General features: G+C 39.7%; 1 protein-coding gene across 8 annotated transcripts in view; it reads right to left on the reverse strand.

Moving 5' to 3' along the window:
* FNDC3A (fibronectin type III domain containing 3A) overlaps positions 1-25,240 on the reverse strand; it is a 219,804-nt gene that overhangs the window by 109,551 nt on the left and 85,013 nt on the right. For 4 of the 8 annotated variants that reach the window (XM_038410965.2, XM_038410958.2, XM_043504514.1 and 1 more), the window contains one exon: positions 697-772. In XM_038410965.2, coding sequence (XP_038266893.1) covers positions 697-772 — 76 coding nt within the window. The other 4 variants (XM_043504515.1, XM_038411020.2, XM_038410972.2 and 1 more) reach the window with 3 other exon arrangements.

Below are 25,240 nucleotides of genomic sequence, written 5' to 3' on the forward strand. Positions count from 1 at the left end.
TAAGTAGTACACTACTATACCACACCTGCATTGGTGAGCACAGGGAGACCAGGAGGACAGAGGCCAGTCTAATGCCAGAAGCACTGCTACTCTCACAACTGGTGCATGTACATTCATGGACTGCTGTGATAGTCACTGCTTCCTAGTCCTACTGCTATTATAGTATGAACCGTTTAATACCCTTCACAAGCAGAATGAAGATTTCATTTTTTAAAAAAAAAGTTCATTGCTACATTTTCTTCTCTACCTTAAAAATCCCCAGGATTAATTTTACAGTTATCTTCAAATGACTGCCAAACTGATTTCCAGAGTCAGTAAGTAACTTTCAAAAACCAAATTACAGCTTTAAATTCTAAAACTGAGATTTGCATGTAATAAATAAGCAAAACCATAATTGTTGCTATGGTACTTCTTCATCTGCACTGTAGACTTTACAATAATGTCCTTTGCAGAATTTAATTTCATGATACATGTAAAAATGTAGTGGTTATGGTTATGTTAGTGAAAAAGAAAAAAAATCTACACACTAGCATTAACTGGAATCTTCTATAAAACTATTTTTAAATCATATCCTCATCAACCCTCTTCCTACAACTTCAAAAACCACACATTTACACAATGAAAGAATTTCTTGCAATACCTTCTGTTTATACTGAAATAAAATGAGATATCAAGGAAATACATTATTAACTTTACCTGTAATGCACTGAAACTGTCCATCTTCTCTTCTTATTGTAAAAGCCTCCCCTGGATTAACTTGCACCAGAATAACCTTAAAAATAAAAAGGTGTTTGAAACTATTACATAGGAATGCATCACATAACCCAGTGCACCCAACAGGCCATCTTTCTTCCATTTAATGTATACATTCCTTTCCATAGCACGCTGCTTGCTACCTTCTTCCCAGACAGAAATGAATTAAGTTAACATAAAGGTACACACATGACTTAAATATAAATCTTTATGTAAAACATTTTTAAAGTTCAAAGATTAAACCAACAAATGGTTGATGCAGTAACTTTACATAATTTACTTTCTGGATTGCTGGTGAAATTTAAAGAGGTATTTCATGTTATATTATTCCAACTATAAATATGACCTATTAACTTGGACATTAATCAAAACATTATAGATAGCTTCATAAAGAAGGCTTATAATTCCTAATATTTGAATATTAATCATAACTGCTTGGCAAGTGCTAGTATGTTTGTACTTTTGTTAATAGATAAAGCATTACATAAAATAATAGCAGAGTAAGAGCACCAGATGTGCAGCATCAAACATTGTATGTATATTTTTAATCACGGAAATCTGTTTACCCATCCGAATGTCGCAGAACCAACTTGCTTTTCTATCAATTGTACATTACTTGATAACTGAAATAAACAGAGTAAGACTGATCTGTACCAAAACCAGAAATTGGCAACCTCTTCAGCCTTTTGCGTTTTAATTATTAGCCTGCCTTTTCTCTGTGGGAAAGGTTTTATAATTACTAAAAGAACCTAATTAAAATTAAAAACAAACAAAAAAAAGAACAGAGTGAGTGTACTCCATGATTCCCTATTTGGACAGAATCTTTGTGTTGTTCAGTCTAGTTCAGACATTTGGGTCTGTCCAAACATGATATTTGTCCTTTGTCTCACATAAACCACAACAACAGGTTTCAGAGTAGCAGTCGTGTTAGTCTGTATTTGCAAAAAAGAAAAGGAGTACTTGTGACACCTTAGAGACTAACAAATTTATTTGAGCATAAGCTTTCGTGAGCTACAGCATCCGATGAAGTGAGCTGTAGTTCACGAAAGCTTATGCTCAAATAAATTTGTTAGTCTCTAAGGTGCCACAGGTACTCCTTTTCTTTTTTATAAACCACAATGCAATATATCTTAATACATACTATCTACCAGTGTCCTGGACATTAAAAATTAACATGCTAAGGAAAATAAATTGGGTTTGTGTTTTTTTATTTATTTTTTATGGTGTACTAAATAAAGGCTGGACAAAAATTTAAAGTGTTTTTCCCCCGCTGCCTGTTTATTCACCTTAGGAATAATAAACCACAATTTCCTGTTTTACTGGAGGACACCTTGGAGGACTAGAAACTGGAGAAAGAACTTTATTAGCCTTCCATTGAAGAGGCAACAGTACTGAAACTTTCACAAAGATCTTAACTCACAACTGTTTTCTGGGCATTTAAATTAAGGGGTGATTAAACTGAAATCCTTTCCTGTACAATTGCTAAATGCTCACATTCTTGGAACTTACAATGTCATAATCCTGCCAGTTCTGAAGCAGTGCAGAGTATTCCAAATAAAATAAATAAAGTCTGACTTTCTAATTTAAAGAAAAAGGTATTTAAAAACAATTAATAATCCTCCTCTCCCAAAAAACTCCAAAAGAAAACCATTCAGGCCACCTTTTTAATACCTCATTGAGAAGAAAGAGGGTGGGGAGGGACAAAAGCATTTCCTTTCCCCCGTTTTGCTGATTACCTTTACAAATAAAACAAACAAAATAAAATAAAAATATAAATCACAGTTTTAATCTCAATTTAATAGTGACTTAATGGGAGTTACTAGATACTCAAGATTCAACATCTGGCCACTCATTTCAGTGCCTAAATACAGATTTGGCTTAACTTTAAACATCTGTTTTTTAAAAAATTCAAGTTCATATTTTCACACACTGTACAACTCTCCATTTGTTACTGGTGTTACTTGCCTTTGAAAAACTCCCAGACTGCTGGAACTAAATGGCTACATGTTTGATTTTAAAAAGTGAATGCCATTTTATCAATGTATGATACATTAAATCTATGAATGTTTTATACAAAATATACAAATGAAAACAGCACATCATATTCTAGAATTTTTTTCATGAATGTCTCTGACGTATTTTATATTTGAAATGGAGGGCCAAATTCTGCTCTCAGTTAAGTTTATGGAAATATTCCAAATTTATATATATTCAACAGAGTAGAATTTGGCCTGGAGTGTACAGGTCAGGCATTTAAGTGCCAATTTCATAGAACATCTTGTGTATGTTGTTATGCTTGTAAGAAAAAAGTGACAAGTAGAAGGAAATCCACTAAAAGGGCTCATGGTTATCTACAACCGCTGACATACACAATCAGGGTAAATAATTATACTCTCCACTAAGTTTTTTGCATTGTTAGTTTATAGATTTTAAAACTGTAATTTCAGGGATTTTTTAAAAACTGCCTAGACATATGTTTATAAAGCATTTGAATTCCATGGTTTATTTTATTTCATCCTAGTGAAGTCTTAGTGTCTCTACTCCATTCTCACCCCCACCCCTTAACCTTTCCAGCAGCCTCTGACACTACTTTTCATTCTTTGTATAGTCCATTCACCCTTAGCTTTTGTGATAATGTATCTTTGCCTCGGTCTCCAATCTCCTGCTAACCCTGTGACCACTCTTTCAATGACTGCTTTTCTGTCTCACTCTTCCAGTGTACAGGGATTACCAAAGAACTATGCTCTTGGAATACTTTTTTCCTTCTATACTTTATCATTAGATAACCATATCTGCTCATTTGGATTTAACTACAGCTCTATACAGATTATAATAAAAAGCACAAACCAAAAACTAAGTTAAAAGAAAGTTATTGAGGTTGCAAAGTCAAGAACTCAAAAGTTTGGAAAAGCCATATTTACAGTTGACTGAGCAACCTTAATTCTGCTCCTTTGTGTGTCCATATGCTCTGAGTGAGGGAGGTGAACGAGCCCCAGATGGTGTGGCTGATGTGATAAGGTCCTATGATGGTGTCCCTTGAATAGATATACGGACAGAGTTGCCAACGGGGTTTGTTGCAGGGATAGGGACCTGCACATCTACCAATGTGATATATGCCATCATGCGCCAGTAATGCCCGTCTTCCATGTACACTGGGCAAACGGGACAGTCTCTACGCAAAAGAATAAATGGATACAAAGCAAACGCCAAGAATTATAACATTCAAAAACCAGTCGAAGAACACTTCAATCTCCTGGTCACTCAATAACAGACTTAAAAGTGGCAATTCTTCAATAAAAAAACCTCAAAAACACATTCCAACAAGAAGCTGCAGAACTGGAATTAATTTGCAAACTGGACACCATCAAATTAGGCCTGAATAAAGACTGGGAGTGGATGGGTCACTACAAAAACTAATTTCCCAATACTAATTTCCCCGTACTGCTACTCACACCTTTTTGTCAACTGTTTGAAATGGCCACCCTGATCACTTTGGCCTCAATACCACTACAAAAGTGATTTTTCCTCCCTTGGTATTCTACTGTTGAGAATAGCCCTCTTCCACTTTAACTGAATTGTCTCATTAGCACTGACCCCTACTTGGTAAGGCAATTCCCATCTTTTCATGTACTGTGTATATATATCCCTGCCTATTGTATTTCCCACTCCATGCATCTAATGAAGTCCCAAATAAATATGTTAGTCTCTAAGGTGCCACAAGTACTCCTCATTGTTTTTGCTGATACAGACTAACATGGCTACCACGCTGAAACTGTGTATTGTGGTTCCAAAGTAAGGGACCTGATTGCCGAGACACTCCTGGACAAGGCGATGGCCATGAGGAAGGCCACCTTCCATGACAAGTAAAGCAAAGAGCATGTTGCCAAGTACTTGACCAGGGCTCCCATGAGTCTTGATAATACTAAATTAAGGTCCCAAGATGGGATCAGCTGCCTCACCCGTGGGTACAGCCTCTCCAGTTCCTTAAGAAAATGGCTACAGAGTGCATTAGTGAAAATGGACCTGCCGCTCACCCCGGATGAAAAGCCAAGATAGCCATCAGGTGTACTTTAATAGGAGACACCCGCATCTCTTGCTGTTTCAGATGTAGCAAATATTCCAGAATACATGGTATTGGTGCTCAGATGGGTGAGACCCCTTTCTGTACTGACCAGATCGAGACCCGTTTCCATTTTGCCATGTAAGTGGCCATGGTGGATGGCTTTCTGCTCCCTAACAGAACCTCTTGAACCGTCCCCGAGCACATTAACTCCGAAGAGATTCAGCCATGGAGCTTCCAGGCTGTGAGATAGAGGGATTCGAGGTCTGGATGATGTAGGCATCCATAATCCTGAGAGATTAGATCTGGAAACACAGGTAAGGTGACTGCTATTTCCACCAAGAGGTCCAGGAGAGTGGTGAACCAGTGCTAACACGGCCAGGCTAGCGATATCAGCATCAGGCTCACTATGTGCTTTTTGACCTTCAGCAGGACCTTGTGTATGAACAGAATGGGTAGGAATGCATAGAAAAGATGGTCCTTCCAGGGAAGAAGGAACATGTCTGTGAGCAAGCCTGGAATGTGAATCTGAAAGGAGCAGTACTGCAGACACTTGCTGTTGTACTTTGTTGCAAACAGGTTTATCTGGGGAGTTCTCCACCTCTAGAAAATGTGCCTCACAACCTCCGGTCAAATGGACCACTTGTGAATGGAGAAGGATCTGCTGAGATGATCCGCTAACATGTTCTGGGCCTCTGGAAGGTAAGAGGCCTTGAGATGGATCGAGTGGGTTATGCAGAACTCCCAAAGGTGGAAGGCTTCCTGACGTAGGTGAGAGGAACATGCTCCACCCTGTCTATTTATATAGAACATTGCTGTCATGTAGTTTGTAATTGTTGCATCATTTCCGACTTACCTTTCAATGGCATCTGTGGTCTCGGTGCCATAGCCGCTCTCGCCTCCAGTGCTGGATTGCACCTGGTTGGTGGTGGCAGTACCAATAGGGATATTAAGTCCTGTGCTGCCTAGAACGCCTCATGGCATCGATGGAAGCTCCAGTCCTGCGCTCCTATGGCTCTCCCTTGGAGGAGAGTTCAATGGCACTGTATTCAACAGTCCCCTCACTGGGGCCAGTGTCGATGGTACCAAATTGGCAGCTGTTGAGCCCGAGTGGCCCTGCATGGGTGTCACTCTGCCAGTTTCCTTGTCACTGGCGGGCTTTGGAGTAGGGGAGCTTACCCTGTCTGTTGTGCGTTTTTTCTTTTGCAGCATCAGTGAATGGGATCGGTGCCACATGAGCAGACCTCTGCATGGGCAAACTTTGGTGGTGCCGGGAGTCCCAGGACGCAGATGGAGGAGTCCCTCCTTGGTGCCTGAGAGGCCAAGCTGTGGTGCCTCTCTCTCAAAGAAGCTGGTGCGCTTTTTACAGAGGCGGAGGTGCTTGATGCTGCATCGGCATGACTTGGCTCCAAGGGAGGGCGAAGAGCCACCTCCATCAGAAAGAACTTAAGTCTCTGGTCCCCTTCTTTCTGGGTCTGGGGTTTGAAACCTTTACAAATCCTGCAGAGTCACGCAGATGGGATTCACCCAAACACTTGAGGCAAGCCTAGTGGGGGTTGCTAATGGGCATAGGCTTGTGACAAGCCTCACACGGCTTATACCCCAAAGGCCAAGGCATGTCCCGGTGTCAGGGAAGAACCCCATTAAGCAAGGTCCTACTCTACTACTACTAACTAGTCTGTAACAACTAACTGCTAAAATTTTAACTATTTACAGGAGTAAAAGACAAAAGTCCACTGGGGAGAGTACTTGCAAAGCAAGGACGAGCAGTTCCAGCGACCATTACAGGTGGAAAGAAGGAAATCGGGGGCGGCGGGGCAGCAGGCCCTTATATACGGTGCCACGAGGATGCGACTCCAGGGAGCACCAGAGCTGACCTGATAGATGCCGCTGAAGGAAAAACCTTACGGTGACAATGCATGCAGCACATGCACACCTAAATGGGAATGGATTTGAGCAAGCACTCAAAGAATCACTGTTCAGACTCATGCAGCTGTTCAAAGCAAGTAAAATAGTACTTAACATTAAGACCCAAGGACAACATAGATATCTAAGATTCTCTCCCCCTCCCCTACTGCTCCCCCAAAAGATCTCAACTTAGATTCATGACACTCCTATGAGATAAATAAGTATTACCCCATTTCGCATACAAGGAAATTAAGGTAGTACTGTACTAGTGCTCAAAGAGAACACAGTGCTCAGTATAACACAGGAAGTTTACAGCAGAGTTTAGAATAGAAACTCAGGCCTCCTGACGTGTCTAAACTTCAAGATCATCTCTTTCTTCCTTGCCTGACCCTCAATAGATCAGTTCTATGCTCCAACAAGGGCTGCACGGTTGTGGTGACTTACATGTTAGGATGTCTAATCAGAGTGGGATCCAGCCACACACATGGGATTGAACATTGAGACCTGAAGTGAAAGGAAGTTTTAAACTAACAGCGAGCTGAATGCTGTATTGAAGTTAAATACTGGATTCCATCCTAGATAAAGCAGTATTTCATACCTACAAAGTGCATTTATTGAATCTACTAGTCTTTAATTTTTTGACCTCTACCAACATTTCACCACAATATTGTCAAAAATAAATTGATGATAGTGGACATATATGTGCACTCCTGGCTGGGAAGGGCTCTCAGCCCCTTTAATAGCGTCCATGTCAAGGTTCTATGACCAGGGGTTCACTGCTCTTCATCTGATATTAAGCAGTGTCCCACACATAATACATCAATTTTAAAAATTATAAATTCAAATATTCAAATTCTTTATCACCATTCACCACTGTAAATTACATAATAATTATAATGTGTGTGTAAATGCATGGTTTAGTTGGATCTTCTGTGTCAGACCTCTGATCATAGGTTAAAGAGCAATGCAACAAGTCTGTCCCTCTACTGTGTTAATATGCCTCAGCTATAATTTTGAAGTCAAAATAATGGCATATTACTTATCTAGTAATTTGATAACATGCAATCTTAGCTGACTATGCTTTTAGTCAGAAATTCTTTGCAACCTCTTAATTTGGTCTTCTCTTCCTAAGGGTGCCTCTACACTTCAAATTAAGGTGTATTTGCAGCATGCGTAGACATAACAGCACTACTATTAATTTAGCTAGTATGGGTAACAAAAGCTGTGAAGATGTGGAAGGAAAGATTTCAGCACTGACTACCTGCCTCCAGTACAAGCCCACTGGGGATCCAGGGAATATACTTGGGTTGGTAGCCTATACCAGATAGGCCTACCATGCTACAATTACACCTTAATTTGTGGTATAAATGTACCCTCAGTTTGGCCCCATTTCTCAACTCCCTCCTCTGACCCATCAGTAGATTCTCTGCTTAGCTCTGTATGTCAAATGAACAAAGTGACACTTTGCTACTCAATTCATATTGCGTGCTTAGATAGAAGATACGTACAGTATCACTAACTCATACTGTGTATCAAACTATCCCACATATGGATTAATGCCTAAGATGTGGAAAGAGTTTGATCCAATTTATCTCTCAGCCATGAGATTTCCAAGAATATGATGCCAAGTTCACTTTCAGTTCCGATTTTGCGGACATCAACCTACCATCATAGTTCAGATGGAGAGAGACTTCATCCATTTGGGGAGTTTTACTTAGTTAAAATACAGAAAGGAAGGGACTTGAATAGCCAGGATTGATTCAAAACAAGGCAGATAAATTTTGGATGAGTCAGACAACTGGATATACACAGGAAGACACATTTCAGATTAAGAGAGCATTAAAAATTCTCCTACATTACTTAGTGAGTTTAAGTATAGGGTCTCCATTACAAAAAAAAAAAAAAAAGAGGCACCTTGGAGAAAAAGTTTATTTCCTCAAAACCAGGACAAGAAGGAATTGAATGCTTTGGGAACTTTTGGGATGTCCTTGATCTGTGGTGGTGCTGTCGTGTTTTTTGTTGGTTTTTTTTTCCTCCCCGAGTTTTTTTGTTTGGGTTTTAAAACAGGATCTGACCCATAACTCCAATTTGAAAGAGCACAGTAAATATTTCTTTGATGCTTAACCAAATTGGGAGATGAAAAGAAACAGACTTGAGGAACAAAGTTGCCAAAGTAAAACAATGCTGCAAGTGTGAGACTGAGGCTGCAAAGGGAGAAACACACTGCAAGGGACATCTGCCTAGGTCAGGCTTGTTACCATCTTGACCCAATGGATTGTTATGGTAAGAAAGGAGCTTTGGAGGCCAGAAGCTCATCCAAACTCATCATCTGCAGACAGGTCTAGAAGTGACCTAACACAGCATACAATGAATAAAGACTGCCAGAGACAGATGAAAAAAGATCTCTACATAAGAGGCCTTGGTGAAAGTATTTACTTCCTCTCACCCATCATGGCCATGGCATTGTTTTGTAGGTAGAATAGTGTAAGTGATAGAAAATGGTGCTGATTCATGCCTTAAAATTCCCTTCAAATGCTCTGTCTCGATGGGCAAAATAGCTGTGGTTTTTCCAAACGTATTAGCTTAACACAACTAAAAAGTCCCATTAAGATGAAGGCTAACATATTTGTAAGGTTGGGGAGCACAAACCACAGCCAGCTACCTGCTTCAAACATGTCAGTCTGCTTCTTAGGTAAAGATGATGGAAAAGCCCTGTTAAAACAACTGAGCTAACACAACTGAAAATCACACTCTTGTTGCCAATGAAGACATTCTCAAAGACGGACTACCTTACCTCAGATATATTGCACTGTAGTTTACATGAAACAAAGGACAAATACCATGAATGGACAGACTCAAATGTCTGAACTAGATTGATCAAGACAAAGGTTCTGTCCAAATAAGGAATCATAGAACATACTCACTCTGTTCTTTTTGTTGTTGTTGTTTTTTAATTTTACCTCAGTATCCACCATACCTACAACAGGACACATGCATTATCAGGCTGCTAGGCTCAGAACACCATCAGCTACTAAAAAGGAAAGAAAGCAACTAGGGCTGTTGATTAATCACAGTTAACTCATGCGATTAACTCAAAGAAATTAATCGTGATTAATCGCAGTTTTAATTGCACTGCTAAACAACAGAATACCAATTGAAATTTATTAAATATTTTGGAATTTTTTCTACATTTCCATATATATTGTATTCTGTGTTGTAATTGAAATTAAAGTGTATATTATTTTTATTACATATATTTGCACTGTAAAAATGATAAACAAAAGAAATAGTATTTTTCAATTCACCTCATACAAGTACTGTAGTGCAAGCTCTTTGTCATGAAAGTGCAACTTACAGATGTAGATTATTTTTTGTTACATAACTGCACTAAAAAATAAAACAATGTAAAACTTCAGAGCCTACAAGTCCACTCAGTCCTCCTCCTTGTTCAGCAAATCACTAAGACAAACAAATTTGTTTACATTTACAGGAGACAATGCTGCCCTCTTCTTATTTACAATGTCACCAGAAAGTGAGAACAGGCATTTGCAAGACACTTTTGTAGCCAGCATTGCAGGGTATTTACGTGCCAGATATGCTAAACATTCGTATGCCCCTTCATGCTTCAGCCATCATTCCAGAGGACATGCTTCCATGCTGATGATGTTTGTTAAAAGAATAATGGTTTAATTAAATTTGTGACTGAACTCCTTGGGGGAAAATTGTATATCCCCAGCTCTGTTTTACCCACATTCTGCCATATATTTCATGTTATAGCAGTCTTGGATGATAATCCAGCACTTTATTCATTTTAAGAACACTTTCACTACAGATTTGACAAAATGCAATGAAGGTACCAATGTGAGTTTTCTAAAGATAGCTACAGCACTCGAACTAAAGTTTAAGAATCTGAAGTTCCTTCCAAAATCCGAGAGGGACAAGGTGTGGAGCATGCTTTCAGAAGTCTTAAAAGAGTAACGCTCCAATGCAGAAACTACAGAACCCGAAGCACCAAAAAAGAAAATCATCCTTGTGCTGGTGGCATCTGACTCAGATGATAAAAATGAACATGTGTCGGTCCTCACTGCTTTGGATTGGTATCGAGCAGAACCCGTCATCAGCATGGACCTATGTCCGCTGGAATGGTGGCTGAAGCATGAAGGGATATATGAATCTTTAGTGCACCTGGCATGTAAATATCTTGTGAATCCGGCTACAACAGTGTCATGCAAACGCCTGTTCTCACTGTCAGGTGACATTATAAACAAGAACTGGGCAGTATTATTTCCTGAAAATGTAAACAAACTTGTTTGTCTAAGCGATTGGCTTAACAAGAAGTAGGACTGAGTGGACTTGCAGGCTCTAAAATTATACATCATTTTATTTTTGAATGCAGTTTTTTTGTACATAATTCTACATTTGTAAGTTCAATTTTCATGATAAAGAGTTTGCATTACAGTACCTGTATCAGATTAATTGAAAAATATTATTTCTGTTTTTTACAGTGCAAATACTTGTAATGAAAAATAAATATAAAGGGAGCGCTGTACACTTTATATTCTGTGTTGTAACTGAAATCAATATATTTGAAAATGTAGAAATCCTAAAAAAAATTAAATAAATGGTATTCTATTATTGTTTAACAGTGCGATTAATCACAATTAATTTTTTAATTGTGTGATTAATTACAATTAATTTTTTAATCATGTGCTTAATCGCAATTAATTTTTTAAATAACTCAACAGCCTGAAAAGCACTATAAGATTGGTGAAACCACAGGGGGAGTACGTACACTTCAGTAGTTGGGGAAACTTTTTCCTCAGATGCTCTTGGCCTCCTGGCCATTTAAGGAAAAAATAGGATAAACCACAATCACAGGTCTTCTTTGTACAAAGTACTGTCTGTCAGTTAAAGAGGTGAAAACCCCTGCTACTCACAGGGCACTTCAGTGAGCAAGAAAGAATAAAATGTATAGACTTTACTATGAAGCATGCAATACCCAAAGTTGCTAATCCAGGCTTTGGTGGGTGGTAAGGAGAAGGAGAAGAAGAGGAAAACAGATTGATTCACCATGTCACTCCAGTTTTATGGCAGCATCATTCCATAGTTCAGACTGCACTGAAAGCAGGGTTTAAACCTCTTTCTGGGGTTATTTTAAAAAATGCTGACCTTATCTACCAGTGAGATAAAACCAAAGTGACAATAGTGAATCAAGCCTTTTTACTTCAATAAAATATCTCCCCAATCCTTTGTCAGGATTAACTATTTAGCATAGGACACTTGATAGTAAAATATATACATTTTCTCTCTTTTGCTCCCCAGAGTACCCTGTGCAGAGGGAGTTCTCTGAATCAGGCCCAAAGGGTCAAAACAAGAGTCAAGCCAGCCAAAAGAACTGAAGACAACTGATGGACTCTGGAAAAACAATTAAGCCACCCACTTTTTTTTTTTTTTTTTTTTTTTTAAAAGGGGAAGTGATGTCTCAATTTTTTCTCTCCATCAGCATGCAGGAAGATATATATCCATCACCTTTGCAGCTGCAGAGATATTGGAAAAAAATCTACACAAAGTGAAATACTAGTGCCATAATGTGGTGTTTTATCAGAGCTCTTTCCTGCTGAGAGTTTAGCTCTGAACAGTTTGAATTCAACTATCTCAGGAAAAGTATCACAACAAACTCGTATATGTTCAAATGGTCAAAAGCAATCAGACCCACAGTTAAGGCTATACCTCTAACCTTCTCCCTTTCTATTGTGCACAGGCACAACAGCACATGTTGTATGAAGATCCACCTGATTTAAGTAGATCTCTGCAATTCATGGGCTCAACAAGTGCACTGAAGAGAGAGTTCCTTGCATAGAGAGATTAAATTGGAGTCTTAATATTATTTGAATTTTGTTTTTATTAGGCAACTCTTATTTTGTGATAGTTTTATTTTAAAATGGGCAGAGTTGAAATATGATGATCATACTAAGGGCTAATAACTTAAGCCAACATACACTTAAATATCAAGGTCCCCAATTATGATTTAGCCAAATTTTGTTTACAGGTTTGGTACTCATAGCAACATCTTCAAAATCTTTTACAATGTACAATGGGCTATGTATCTAAAATACAACGACTCTCAGACGGAAAGTGATTATCCGATAAGAATATATAGACACGAGTATCTGCAGTTAAAAGCTGTAATAAAGTAGTTAGTGTGGAACAGAGTAACAATTTTTAAAGGTAGTTTGGGCTTCTGAAGCAGATCTATACTGTTGACTTCCAACCAGCAACATTTCACTTTCAAAAATTGTGTCTTTATATTTACTGGGGCACAAGACAAAATGAAAACCCAAAAGACAAGAAATATTTTTGAACTTGTACCAATGAAAGGGGACATCATCATGGCTGTCAGATTCCTGATCTAACACAGCTCTCCAAAAATCAAAGGATCATCAGTCCTTTGAAGAGAAAACTAATGGTTTGTGGATACAGGCTCTACGTCTGAGCAAATTAAACACATCACTACTCCTTATTTCATGTCCTACAGTCTTGCTCATGACACAATTGTACATGTGAATAGCTGGCGCAATCTCTGTTCTCTCCACAAACTAGCACCCTATGTCACGCGAACAGCAAATCATGAAGAGTTGTACTTTAGTTTTAGCGGAAGAAGTATTTTCAAAGTAGAAATTATTTTTATATGTGAGAGGGAGAGGGAGGGAATGAGCCAGTTTTGGGATGTTCAGACATGACATATCCTTATAAAACTGGCTAAATTCGTTCTTAGAAATTTTTAAATTTTTGGTTTTAGGATCAAGTTACACCTTGGAATGAATTTTTATAGGCAAGTTATTAATCTGTAATGGAAAAGTTGATACATCTATCACTAGAAAGATAAATGGCACAGACAAAACAATGTGGTCTTTAATAGTAATGTGTAAACTCAAATTTTGGCATCACTATTAAAATTATTGGAATATGTGGTGGAATAGGTATAGGGCAATAACAAATTACAATATTTCTTACTAAAGGGAAGAAACCAGAAAATATTCCGTTTTATTACATTAACTTTGCTTATGACTGAAGTCACAGACAATACTGTGAAGAAATATATTTTGATGCAACCCAGCTCTGTGGTATGAGATATTCAAATGAAAGATACAGTAAGGTAAGAGGTACAGCTACTGTTAGTAGGACTGATTACAAATGGGAAAAAATCATTGTGCTGTTGAAAAGCAGAGCTCTCTCTTTTTTTTTCTTTTTTTTTTTAAACAGGCTAACTAGCTGTAACTGCTAAAGGCAATATGGATAAAGTATATTTCTCTAGCGCTCTGAAACCACAATTTAAAAAGACCAGTCATGACCAAGGTCTGCAAAAGCAGAAATAACATTCCTCTCCTAGGTGTTTTACTGCAAAAGTAGAGATAAGGGCTACATTATTATTTTTTTTAACATGAAAGCCTCTATATTAAATATTTCATAAATACAAGTGCTGAGTAACTGGCAAACAGTTGTCAACAGAAATGAACAGATGATGGAAAACATTTTGTATTCAAATTGCATCATCTTTAAATACACTAGTAAAACTGCAGCAATATAAAAATGGTACTCTGTAGAGCTTTGTCTAAAAATGCTGCAAATGTAATTAGTTCAGCAATATTAATTAGAAGTATTTTAGGCAGACAGTGAAAATGTAAATTAATTTTAAAACAGTTTACAAATTAGAACAAAGCTACAGCTAATGTGCTTAGTGATTCCAACTGTAAAGATTTTTAAAATGCTCCACTTATCTTGCCTAACGGGTGATACAGCCGAGTCCTCTATAAAATGCACACAGTGCATCTTTAACAGTCTTGTCCGTGATAAGATGAAATACACTCAGATTTGGCTTCTTTGTTTGATCTTGGGAAAAAAACATAATACAAACATACCTCCTTGCAAAGCCATGGTTTTCACTCATTGTTATCAGGGCACGTACACATAACAAATAATTTTTCCCCCACTGTGAAAACCAGCGAACAGCTCCAATCAAGATGTTAGTTACTGACATGCTTAATCTAGTAAACCATTCAAAAGCCTTAGCACTTTCACTTACTGTGGCTCGCATCCTTTTATTTCTCTCATTCAACTGGTGCTACCACACTGACAAAGGGTGAAGGAAGATTCAACAGTCACCACTCCGGATGTTCCAATCTGTTCCATTCACTAAAAACTGAGGTTATCTTCATTGACGTGCCAGACACGGGCCTCCCTCTATTTAACAGAGCAACCTAGCCTAAACTCCATTCCTTACAGTATCTCTCTTTATCTTTCTCTATAGCTGTGCATCCATAACACATGTAGAGGCAGGATGTTAAAGGTATGACCAATTATCAGTATAGTCAGCAATACCTACCTCAAGCCTTGCTTCCTATCAAATTAGCCAATGTACAGTGAGCTTCCTGCTGTACACGAATGTATCATGTCACCATAGCAACTAAATCAACAAATAGCTGCTGCAGCATCTGCTTCTGGATCATATAACGTCAGTCAACAGAAGGTTAGGATTTAAGGGAGCAAACCTTCCAAATATATTCCATTTTAGAGTCATATTTTTAATTTAGCCTTCTGATTCCAAGATAGACTCTGCTAGCTGGGAATGCACCAACTTCTGGCTCTGTATCTGGATATATGATGCAGTGGGTGGCTTCAGCTTGCAAACAAATGAACAGAAATAAAGCAGTTTATTAGCGGATGAGCTTCATAGCAGAAAAATAAATCACTATCCAGTTGCTGAGCTCCTCACATTATTCTCATATACTCTATATTTTATATGCATAATGTTAGGTATTTAATATTTTATTTTGTCATTTTGTCCCCCTCCATCTCCTAATTTTGCTTTAAAATTTTTACTATTTGTAGATGTTTATTTTAAATGCTATCATGTACAGAAACAGAGTTGCATATTTAAGAAATATAATCAGGGCGGAAAAAGATTGTGTCCCTCTTCCTACTGCAGCTCTCCCTGTATTTCTTCCCACTCAAGTCTTGATCTGCTAAATTCAAATTGGCCACTACTGGTTGCTAACAAGATCCTGTCTCTGTCACCTTTGATCTCTATGGTAATTTGGGTCCACTGTCTCTCTGATCTATTTATGGACATTTGGTTGTGATGATATCCTGATGCAGTATATTTGAACAAACTGACCCTAATAGCACATATACATGAAGCTGGATTTAAGATTTTTAACTCCAGGACTGTAAGTACTGCGGGGGACAAAACGTCTTCAGCAAGATGTCATAACCACCAGATATCCAGGACATGATAATATTAGATTCAGACATTCTGATAATTTCTATATTTCAGGCAATATTTTAATCATGAATACCCTCAAAGCTGATAAATATGTAATGCATATTTATGTATGAGAAGACCAAGCCTACAATCAACTCAAACAAAACAAACAGCTTAGCAGTTGAATAATGTCAAGAGTTAGAAATATGGTATGAACCACACACAATTTATTTTTAAGCAAAAGTTGTCCAAGCCAAAAGCTTCAGTACATCATGACTACTATTTTTTTTTTTAATGTTGAGTTTTAGGATTTAAAGGGTCTGGCCTTCCATCCACAGAACGTGCACAGAACTCTATTTAAAAGGAAATTATCAGGTCAAATTTGGCCCAAAGATCTTGGTTTAAAAAATAAAAACCACAAGGACAATTGTGTGGTCCAATGAATACAAACCTGGACTGAGAGTCAAGAGACCAAAATTCTATTGCCATCTCTGCCACTGACATGCTGTGTGATTTTGTGCATATCACTTCACCTGTCTGTGCCACAATTTTCCTAGCTGTAAAACTGAAATAAATTATATTTGCATTTCTGGTCTTCTAAAGTCTACTGATAAAATCACAACATATAACCTAAATATTATCTATTTGGAACACAGGAATTGCCATTCTAGAGCATGTTAGTGGTCCATCTTATCCAGCAAGACCAATGGCCAGGACATTTCAGAGGAAGTTCCTAAAAATCCTGCAGAACACAGTTACAGGATAATCTCCCCTAAATAAAGCTGTGTAAGAATCCCAAATGGTTAGGGGACTGACTTACACCTTGAAGCATGAGGCTTATTTCTGTTCCAAAACATAGGTTTTTTTAAACAGAAAAAATTATAAACATAAGACCAAGAGAAGTGTTCCCATGATTTAAAAAAAATATTCTAATACAAATATTTTAAATAAGTAACTCTCCCTTTGCGGTATCTACAGTCAAAGCACTGAGACATTAATGCAAAAAGAAAAAGCAAAAATAATGAAAAGTAAATTAATTTTTTAAATGTTCACTTTTGATCATTTAAGGTTTATAAGAAATGAAGGAATGGATTCATTAAAAATGCATTTAACTTGTCTTTTAATGTAAACAGGAGTTGCACGTGGACACTGATAGTAGAACAGAACCCTTAAGAAATCCTAATAATGATTTTAATTAACAACTTTGACATTCTTATCTGCATCAGGTTATCTTTAAAATGTTTTCTATTTTTAGAAAATTAAGTTCCTATTCTTCAAACCTTCTATTCCTTCCATTTGCCCTCAACTTTTCCTCCATCTTTCTCCCCCAAAAGCATTATCCTGTATTTTAAAACTCAGGATGTGTGGTAAAGGGAAAAGGAAAACGTAGTAAAAATATTTGTAAAAAATTAGGGAATAAGATTTATCACATTGTGGAATAGTCTCTTCCAGGAAATGGTAGATCCTTCGGACCTTTACAGCGAATCTTAACACAAAAGCAGTTGAAAATTTATTATACGGCAGCAGTTCCCAAATGGAACCACTGAACGGACTAGTCATATTGTATTTGCAACCTCTTGTTTCCAGCTGCTTCTACAGGTGTCCATCCCTTTCACTGTATTCATTTGTGCTGACTGATGATCTCGCAGTGGTTGAAGAGAAAACATTTACTGACTTTATTAGATCTGTCAGCTGCCTTTGATACCAATGGCAAGGTAATTACTGGGATATTTGCTGTCACTAGTGGGAATGTATGGGGTCGCTTGGGAGGTTCCCTTCATTCTTTTCCAGAAGAGTGGTTCTGAGCAATTGTTCTGCCACCCCAATAGTTCTCTCCTGCAGGTTACCACACAGTTCAACTTTGTCCCCCATTCAGGACCTGATCACTGGAAGGGCCATCTCTCTGAGGGCTATAATGTCACAGTCTAAATCAGCTGAGGTCCTCAAGTTGGAGTTCCCTCTATTTGAACAAGAGGAGCTACTAGCAGAGCTTTCCACATGACAGTTCCTTGACTCTGGAATACACATTCCATCTAGGTCCTCCAAAGCCCAGATTTGTTAACCATACTGCCCAGCCCATCTTTTCTTGCAAGCATTTTCTGAGGTTACAAGCTCCACAGATGGAGGGGTTGAGACTAAAGGATGATTCTGTGGGGTCCTGTGACATGGTTGGATAGAGGGTCTTGGATTTTATTTTTGTGAAAAAAATTCTCTATTTGGAATTTGTGTAAAGAGAAATTTAAATGAAAAATTCATATAGATAAATTATAAATATATTAAAAATTCTAAAATCTAAGAGTTGTGGACAGACTCCAGAAAAACAAACAAACAAAAAAATAAATAAATAGGAACCCGAATGTCTGTAAAAGGAGCTGAAAATGAGGGTGAGCCAGCCTATTACTTCAATCGGAGGTTAAACTACATAAAACGATAAGACTTTAAGAAGCTAAAATGAACTAAAAACTTTCCTAACATTATTTTTCGATGCAAGTATTAGGCTACACTTTAGTCAAGGGTATTTTTAGCAAAAGTTATGGACAGGTCACGGGCAGTAAACAAAAATTCACGACCTGTGACCTATCCATGACTTGTATTATATACCCCAACTAAAACTTGGGTACTCTGGGGCAGGGGCACTGTGGGTGCTGGGGCGGGGACGGGCGGTGACGCGCAGCCTGGGACTCTGGCTGCTGCTGGTGAGGGGGAGAGGGAGGCTGGCGGGTAGGAAGGCTCCTTACCCAGCTCCATGCGGCTCCCGGAAGTGGCTGGTACGACCCCTACGCGGACTCGGAGGTGCGACCAGAGGGGCTCTGCGCTCTGCCCCTTCACCGAGCACCTGTGCCACAGCTCTCATTGGCCGGGAACTGCAGCCAATGGGAGCTGTGGGGGACGGTGCCTGCAGGCGGAGGCAGCGCGCAGAGCTACCTGGCCACGCCTCCACCTAGGAGGCGAGGGAGGGGCATGTTGCTGCTTCCAGAGAGCCCCCCGAGGTAAGCGCTGCCCAGATCCCTCATCCCCAAGCCCAACCCCCTGCTTCAGCCTTGAGCCCTCTCCGACACCCAAACTCCTGCTGCTGCTGGGGGGGGGGGCAGGAGGGGCATGGTGGCCCCAGCACAGAAGTCCTGGAGGTCCCGGAAAGCCACGGAATCTGTGACTTCCATGACAGACTCGCCGCCTTACTTGTAGTTGCTACAGTGAAATTATGCAATTGTCAATTTCAAATATCATCAATGGAAATATTTTTATTGGTTTGTCTGTGTATGATAAAATCAATGGTAACTGACATTTGCTGATAAAAATCTCATCCTTCCATGCCAAATTATTTGTATTATTGTAGCGCCTCGGAGCCCTCATCATGGACCAGGACCCCATTGTGCTAGGTGCTGTACTAACAGAACAAAAAAAACACTCCCTGCCCCAGAGAGCTTGCAATCTAAACAGACAAGGCAGACACAGGATGGGAAAATGTTTAGAACACACAAAGTGAACAATGTGATGGTGGCAAATGTCATGTTAGTTCCCTGACTTTTTTTTTTTTTTTTTAAATATAGGAGAAAGTTTAGTTAGGAGGGGATCAGCTAAATGGAAAGAAAATGGAAGGGAAAAAGGTGAGGGGGACAGGGCAGGTGAGAAGAGGGTAAGGTGGGCAGGTGTGGAAGATGAGATATAAGGACGGTGAGATAGGGTTAGATCGAACAGCCAATTAGCACAGGGCAGAGAAAGTCCAATCAAAACGACAGAATGTTCTCCAAACCAATGGTATGCTTGTGGCTGTTCCTACCCATATTGGCTGCAGACTCTGGCTGCCTCTTTTTAATGCACATGGTCACGGGAGACGCTGCCAGAGTCCAAGGGCTCCCAGAACGTGTGCATGCGTGTGTGGGTCCTCCTTGCACAGTTCTGAGTCCAGTGGGTGCTGGGAGGAAGTGTGGCGCCAGCTGGGTCCAATTTCCACTCCACCCCAGTGCAACAGTCCCTGCTTTGGATGCTTGCACCCCTACCAGCTGGAGACTATCGCATAATCCTTCACTGACAGAAGAATGGTTTAGGAGACCTAGTAAATTTTTTCCATTTCTAACTTCTTTGAAAGAAAAGTTAGGGGAAGAAAAATACCTAAGCAATGTTATTTTTAAAACTGCTGGTAATTCAAGAGCTCTATTTCATATGGCCGAAATGAGACTTTACCAACACAATTTACTCATTTTTATGCATACAAAAATCATCAATGTGGTGGAAACAATATTTTTAAAAGGTGCAGTTTTTAAAATTTAAACCAGATTTTTTTGTAGTTACATAGACTCATAGAAGTGTAGGTCTGGAATAGACCTTGAGAGGTCACCTAGCCCAGTCCCCTGTACTCAAGGCCGGAAATCATAATAACTAGACCATTCCTGACAGGTGTTTGTCTAACCTGTTCTTAAAAACATCCAGTGACACAGATTCCACAATTTATTAGGCAATTTATTCCAATACTTAACTATCCTGACAGTTAGGAAGTTTTTCCTAATGTCTAACCTAAACCTCCCTGGCTGCAATTTAAGCCCATTGCTTCTTGTCCTATCCTCAGACATTTTTTCACCCTCCTTCTTGTAACAACCTTTTATGTACTTGAAAACTGTTATGTCCCCTCTCAGTCTTCTCTTCTCCAGACTAAAAACAAACCCAATTTTTTCAAACTTCCTTGATAGATCATGTTTTCTAGACCTTTAATAATTTTTGTTGCTGTTCTTTGGATGTTCCACATCTTTCCTGAAACATGGCGTGCAGAACTGGACACAATACTCCAGCTGAGGCCTTATCAGCACAGAGTAGAGCGGAAGAATTACTTCTCATGTCTTGCTTACAACACTCTCGCTAATACATCCCAGAATGATGTTTGCTTTTTTTTTTTTTTTTTTGCAACAGTGTTTGACTGTTGACTTATATTTAGCTTGTGATCCACTATAACCCCCAGATCCCTTCTTTTGCAGTACTCCTTCCTAGGCAGTCATTTCCCATTTTATATATGTGCAATTGATTGTTCCTTCTTAAGTGGAGTATTTTGCATTTGTCCTTATTGAATTTCATTCTATTTATTTCAGACCATTTCTCCAGTTTGTCCAGATCATTTTGAATTTTAAGCCTATCCTCCAAAGCATTTGTAATTCCTCCCAGCTTGGTATCATCCATGAACTTTATAAGTGTACTCTCTATGCCATTATCTAAATCAATGGTTCCCACTTGTTCCGCTGCTTGTGCAGGAAAAGCCCCTGGTGGGCCAGGTGGGTTTCTTTACCTGCCGCATCCGCAGGTTCCCTGGGCCCACGCCGCTTCCAGCAGTTCCCATTGGCCTCGAGTAGCGAACCGTGGCCACTGGGAGCTGCCATTGGCCGAACCTGCGGACGTGGCAGGTAAACAAACTGGCGCGGCCCGCCAGGAGCTTTCCCTGCACAAGCGGCGGAACAAGTTTGGGAACCACTGATTTAAATCATTGATGAAGATATTGAACAGAATCAGACCCAGAACTGATCCATGAGAGACCCAATTGATATGTCCTCCTTCCAGCTTGACTGTGAACCACTATTAACTACTCTCTGGGAACAGTTTTCCAACCAGTTATGCACCCACCTTATAATAGGTCCATCTAGGTTATATTTCCCTAGCTAGCATTTTACTTTCTTTCCATGTTGCATGTTGCTAGCTCTTTACTTTCTTCCCAATTTATAGTCTTAAATTGCTAGAGAGGATCTTTTGCATTAGCTTCTTTAATTAGTTTCCTAATTGTTAGTAGAGTCCCAGATTTTACATGGAGAATTTTTTCCAAAAGAAGTTTCACACTTATAATGCTCATCTATGCTGGAAAAGTCAAGTTCATAGCCTCATTGTGGCCCTCCCCCATCAGCCTCCATCTCATGGTTTTTGTGCTTGCACACCACCCAGTGTTTATGGATTCCACCATCCGATCTGGAGTCAGTAAATGACTGAGCCTTTTCTGGGGCAGCTCTGAAAGTGTGGAATTTGTTTCATCCCGAAATTTGGCTCATTTCACCTCTTCCCAGTTTCGGAGGTGTTTTTAAATTACTACCAATGTTGTAATGGTTCTTTGTTTTATTGTTATTGTTTACCCACTAAGTTTGTAAATTTGTTGAGAGTGAGGTGTTTTTTTTAATAATGAATGAGAAATTGTTTTGGGGTACATCTACACTTCAAGCTGGGCAGAGACATACTCACATTAGCTCTCATTGAGTTAGCATGCTAAAAATAGAAGTGGCCCAAGGAGTAGCTGTATATGCCTGTCTGAGAAACTAGGTTAATGGTTAGTAGTTCAAAGGGAGGCTTTAGTGAGTGCCAAAATACAAGGTTCACCCCAGTGAAAGGTAGGCTTCTTTACTGGCAGGAAGGTTCTTATTAGATCTTTCAAGAATTTGTATGTCAATGGGTGAGTGAAAACTGAGTAACTATGTGCTGGTGGATGGCAGGCACTGACTGCTGCCAGCTGGACTCAAAGAACTGAGGGACAGCAGAGTTATTTTGAGGGAAAGAAGATAGTCCAAAATATGGGGAATATTTGCTCACCCAGGAGATACGTTTTTAGCTGTGTCCAGATGAAAAACCCTTCCATTTGGCTGAACAGTGGACTTTTATGCTGGATGGTTTGTATAGCTTCAGAGCAGGAACATTCTAGGGTTGATGTCCATCCAAAACCAAAAAATGAGTTAAAGTGCTTTGGGGTTAGGATGCTTGATCTTGGCTTTCTCCAGGGTCAAGGAATTGGGAAAGGATTAGATGCTGATGTGAGTAAGAGATGACACTAGAAGGAGATTCGGGAACCAAAACTGCTTGGGCCAAGTGGTGATAATGAGGATGACTCATGTCTTGCCCTGTCCTGTCAATTTTTCTGTAGGACTTGAGGTAGGAGCAATAAGGGAGGAAAGGCATAACTCAGATGTCCTGTCCAGGAGAGAAGGAGAGCATTGCCCTGAGAGTGCAGAGCTAGAGCTCCCCTTGAACTGCAGATGTTGCATTTCCTGTTCATTTGGGAGGCAAACAGATCCCAGATCCCCACAGAGTGAAGATACTGTTCACTACTGAACTGTGCAGCTGCCACTGGTGGTTGATGGCGAAATGCCTGCTGACGGTATCTGCCAATGCTTTCTAAGTTCCTGGAAGGTAAGCTGCCAAAAGGGTGATTCTATTCCTGATACAACAATTTCATAGCCTGCTTCTATGCACAGGGGAATGGATCTTGGTCCTTCTTGGCTGTCAGTGTAGAAGATGGTTGTCATATTATTTGATGTTATAAGAATATAGTGGAACCAGACAAATGCAGAAAGGCCTTGCAAGCGTCCCAGATTCCCTGAAGTTCCAGAAGATTGATGTGCATTCAGGCTTCTTGGGTGGGTCCAAGTGCCCTGTCCCATATGGCTGCCCATGTGGGCCCCCAGCCCAAGAGGGATGCATTTGTAATGATCATTCTTTCCAGTGAGGGGAATAGGATTGGATTGCCCATGCGTATTTGATGGGGATCCTTCCACTATATTAAAGATGATGTTACTTTGGAACCAATTGTCACTAGGATATTCATGCTGTGTTTGTTGATGAATACACTATTTGGAGCGATGCCTGAGGCAATGTAAGTGGAGTCTGACAGATGGGGTAACATAAGTGCATGAAACCACGTGTCACAGAAGGGAAAGACAAGCTCTGACTGGTGCTCGAGGGTTGCATATAACCTGGCTTATCAGGTTGTCCATGGCTTGAAACCTGTCCCTTAGTATATAAGCTCTTGCTGTGACTGAGTCCATGGTCAGACCTATGAAGTCTATCGTCTGTGTCAAAATGACGGTAGACTTTTCCAAGTTTACGGTGACTGTAGAGAGGATAGTAGCTGGAACATTAATAAAGTTACTATGCATGCCTCTGACATGTCCTGGCAACGAGAAGACAGTCATTGAGATGAGGGAAGACAGAGAGGCTATTTTGTCTGAAATGAGCTGCTACTACCAGAAAAATGTTGGTAAAGACCCAGGGGGATAGGAGGGTGGCAAGGCCAACTGGAGCACCCTGTATTGGAAGTGGTCGAGTCCCACCATGAATCTAAGAAATCATCTTTGGGACTGGTGAATGTCCACATGGAAGTATGTGTCCTTCATATTGAGAGCTCTAAACTGAACGTCCTTTTGCAGAAATGGGATTATGGATAACAATATGACCATGTGAAATTTCAACTTGTGACTAAAGTAGCTGAGATAGTGGAGATCAAGAATGGGTCTCCAACTGCCCTTATTTTTGGGTACTAGGATGTACATCAAGTAAAAACCTTTTCCCCCTAGTATTGGTGAGGTACCCATTCTATTGCTCCTCCCGAGAGGAGGGAATCCACTTCCTGCCTGAGAATCCCACCATGAGAATTGTTCCTGAAGAGGGACGGGGAGAGACGTTTGGAAGAGATAGGGAAGTAAACTATCACATAGATAGATTGGATGTCTAATATCCATTTGTCTGTTGTTATAGCACTCCAGTTGTGGAAAGAGAGTCCTAAACAATTCCTGAAGGATATACGGGGATTGCATAGTGGTGGCACCATTTACGGTTTGTAGCTCTCAAATTCCCATCAAAAAATATCTTTCAGCTAGGAGACAGACTTGAGATGGTGCTGAAGACATGGGAAGTGCAGGGAAATGAGACTTCCTACACCCTTTGTGTCTTAGGAGGAGGATCATAAGATGACAAAACTGTTGAGTCACTGATCTCGGTCTGTAGGACTGCCTGACATATCCCCAGGGAGCAGAGGATGGCCCTGAAGTCCTTCGCAATATGTAAGGACTCATCTGTCTTCTCACTGAAAAGGTGGGCTTCATCAAATGGCAAGTTCTCTATGGCGTTTTGGACCTCCCTGGGAAATCCCAAAGCATGTAGCCACTGACTCATGGTACGTTACAATGGCGGTCACCACTGACCTTGATGATGTGTCTGCTGCATCAACAGCTGATTGAAGTGAGGTTCTGGCTACCAGCTTACCTTCTTCAATAAAGCTTGGAACTGAGTTCTGTCTTGCTGTGGCACCTTGTCTACAAAGTCTGTGAACTTGGAATAGTTCAGATAGTCATACTTAGCCAAAAATACTTGATAGTTTGCTATTCTGAACTGAAGTCTAGTGGATGTTCAGCATGGAAAAGAGATGACTAAGGGGGGATATGATAGAGGTCTATAAAATCCTGACTAGTGTGGAGAAAGTAAATAATGAAGTGTTATTTACTTCTTCTCATAACACAAGA

Source organism: Dermochelys coriacea, chromosome 1, assembly GCF_009764565.3.
Source record: "Dermochelys coriacea isolate rDerCor1 chromosome 1, rDerCor1.pri.v4, whole genome shotgun sequence".
Taxonomy (NCBI): Eukaryota; Metazoa; Chordata; order Testudines; family Dermochelyidae; genus Dermochelys; species Dermochelys coriacea.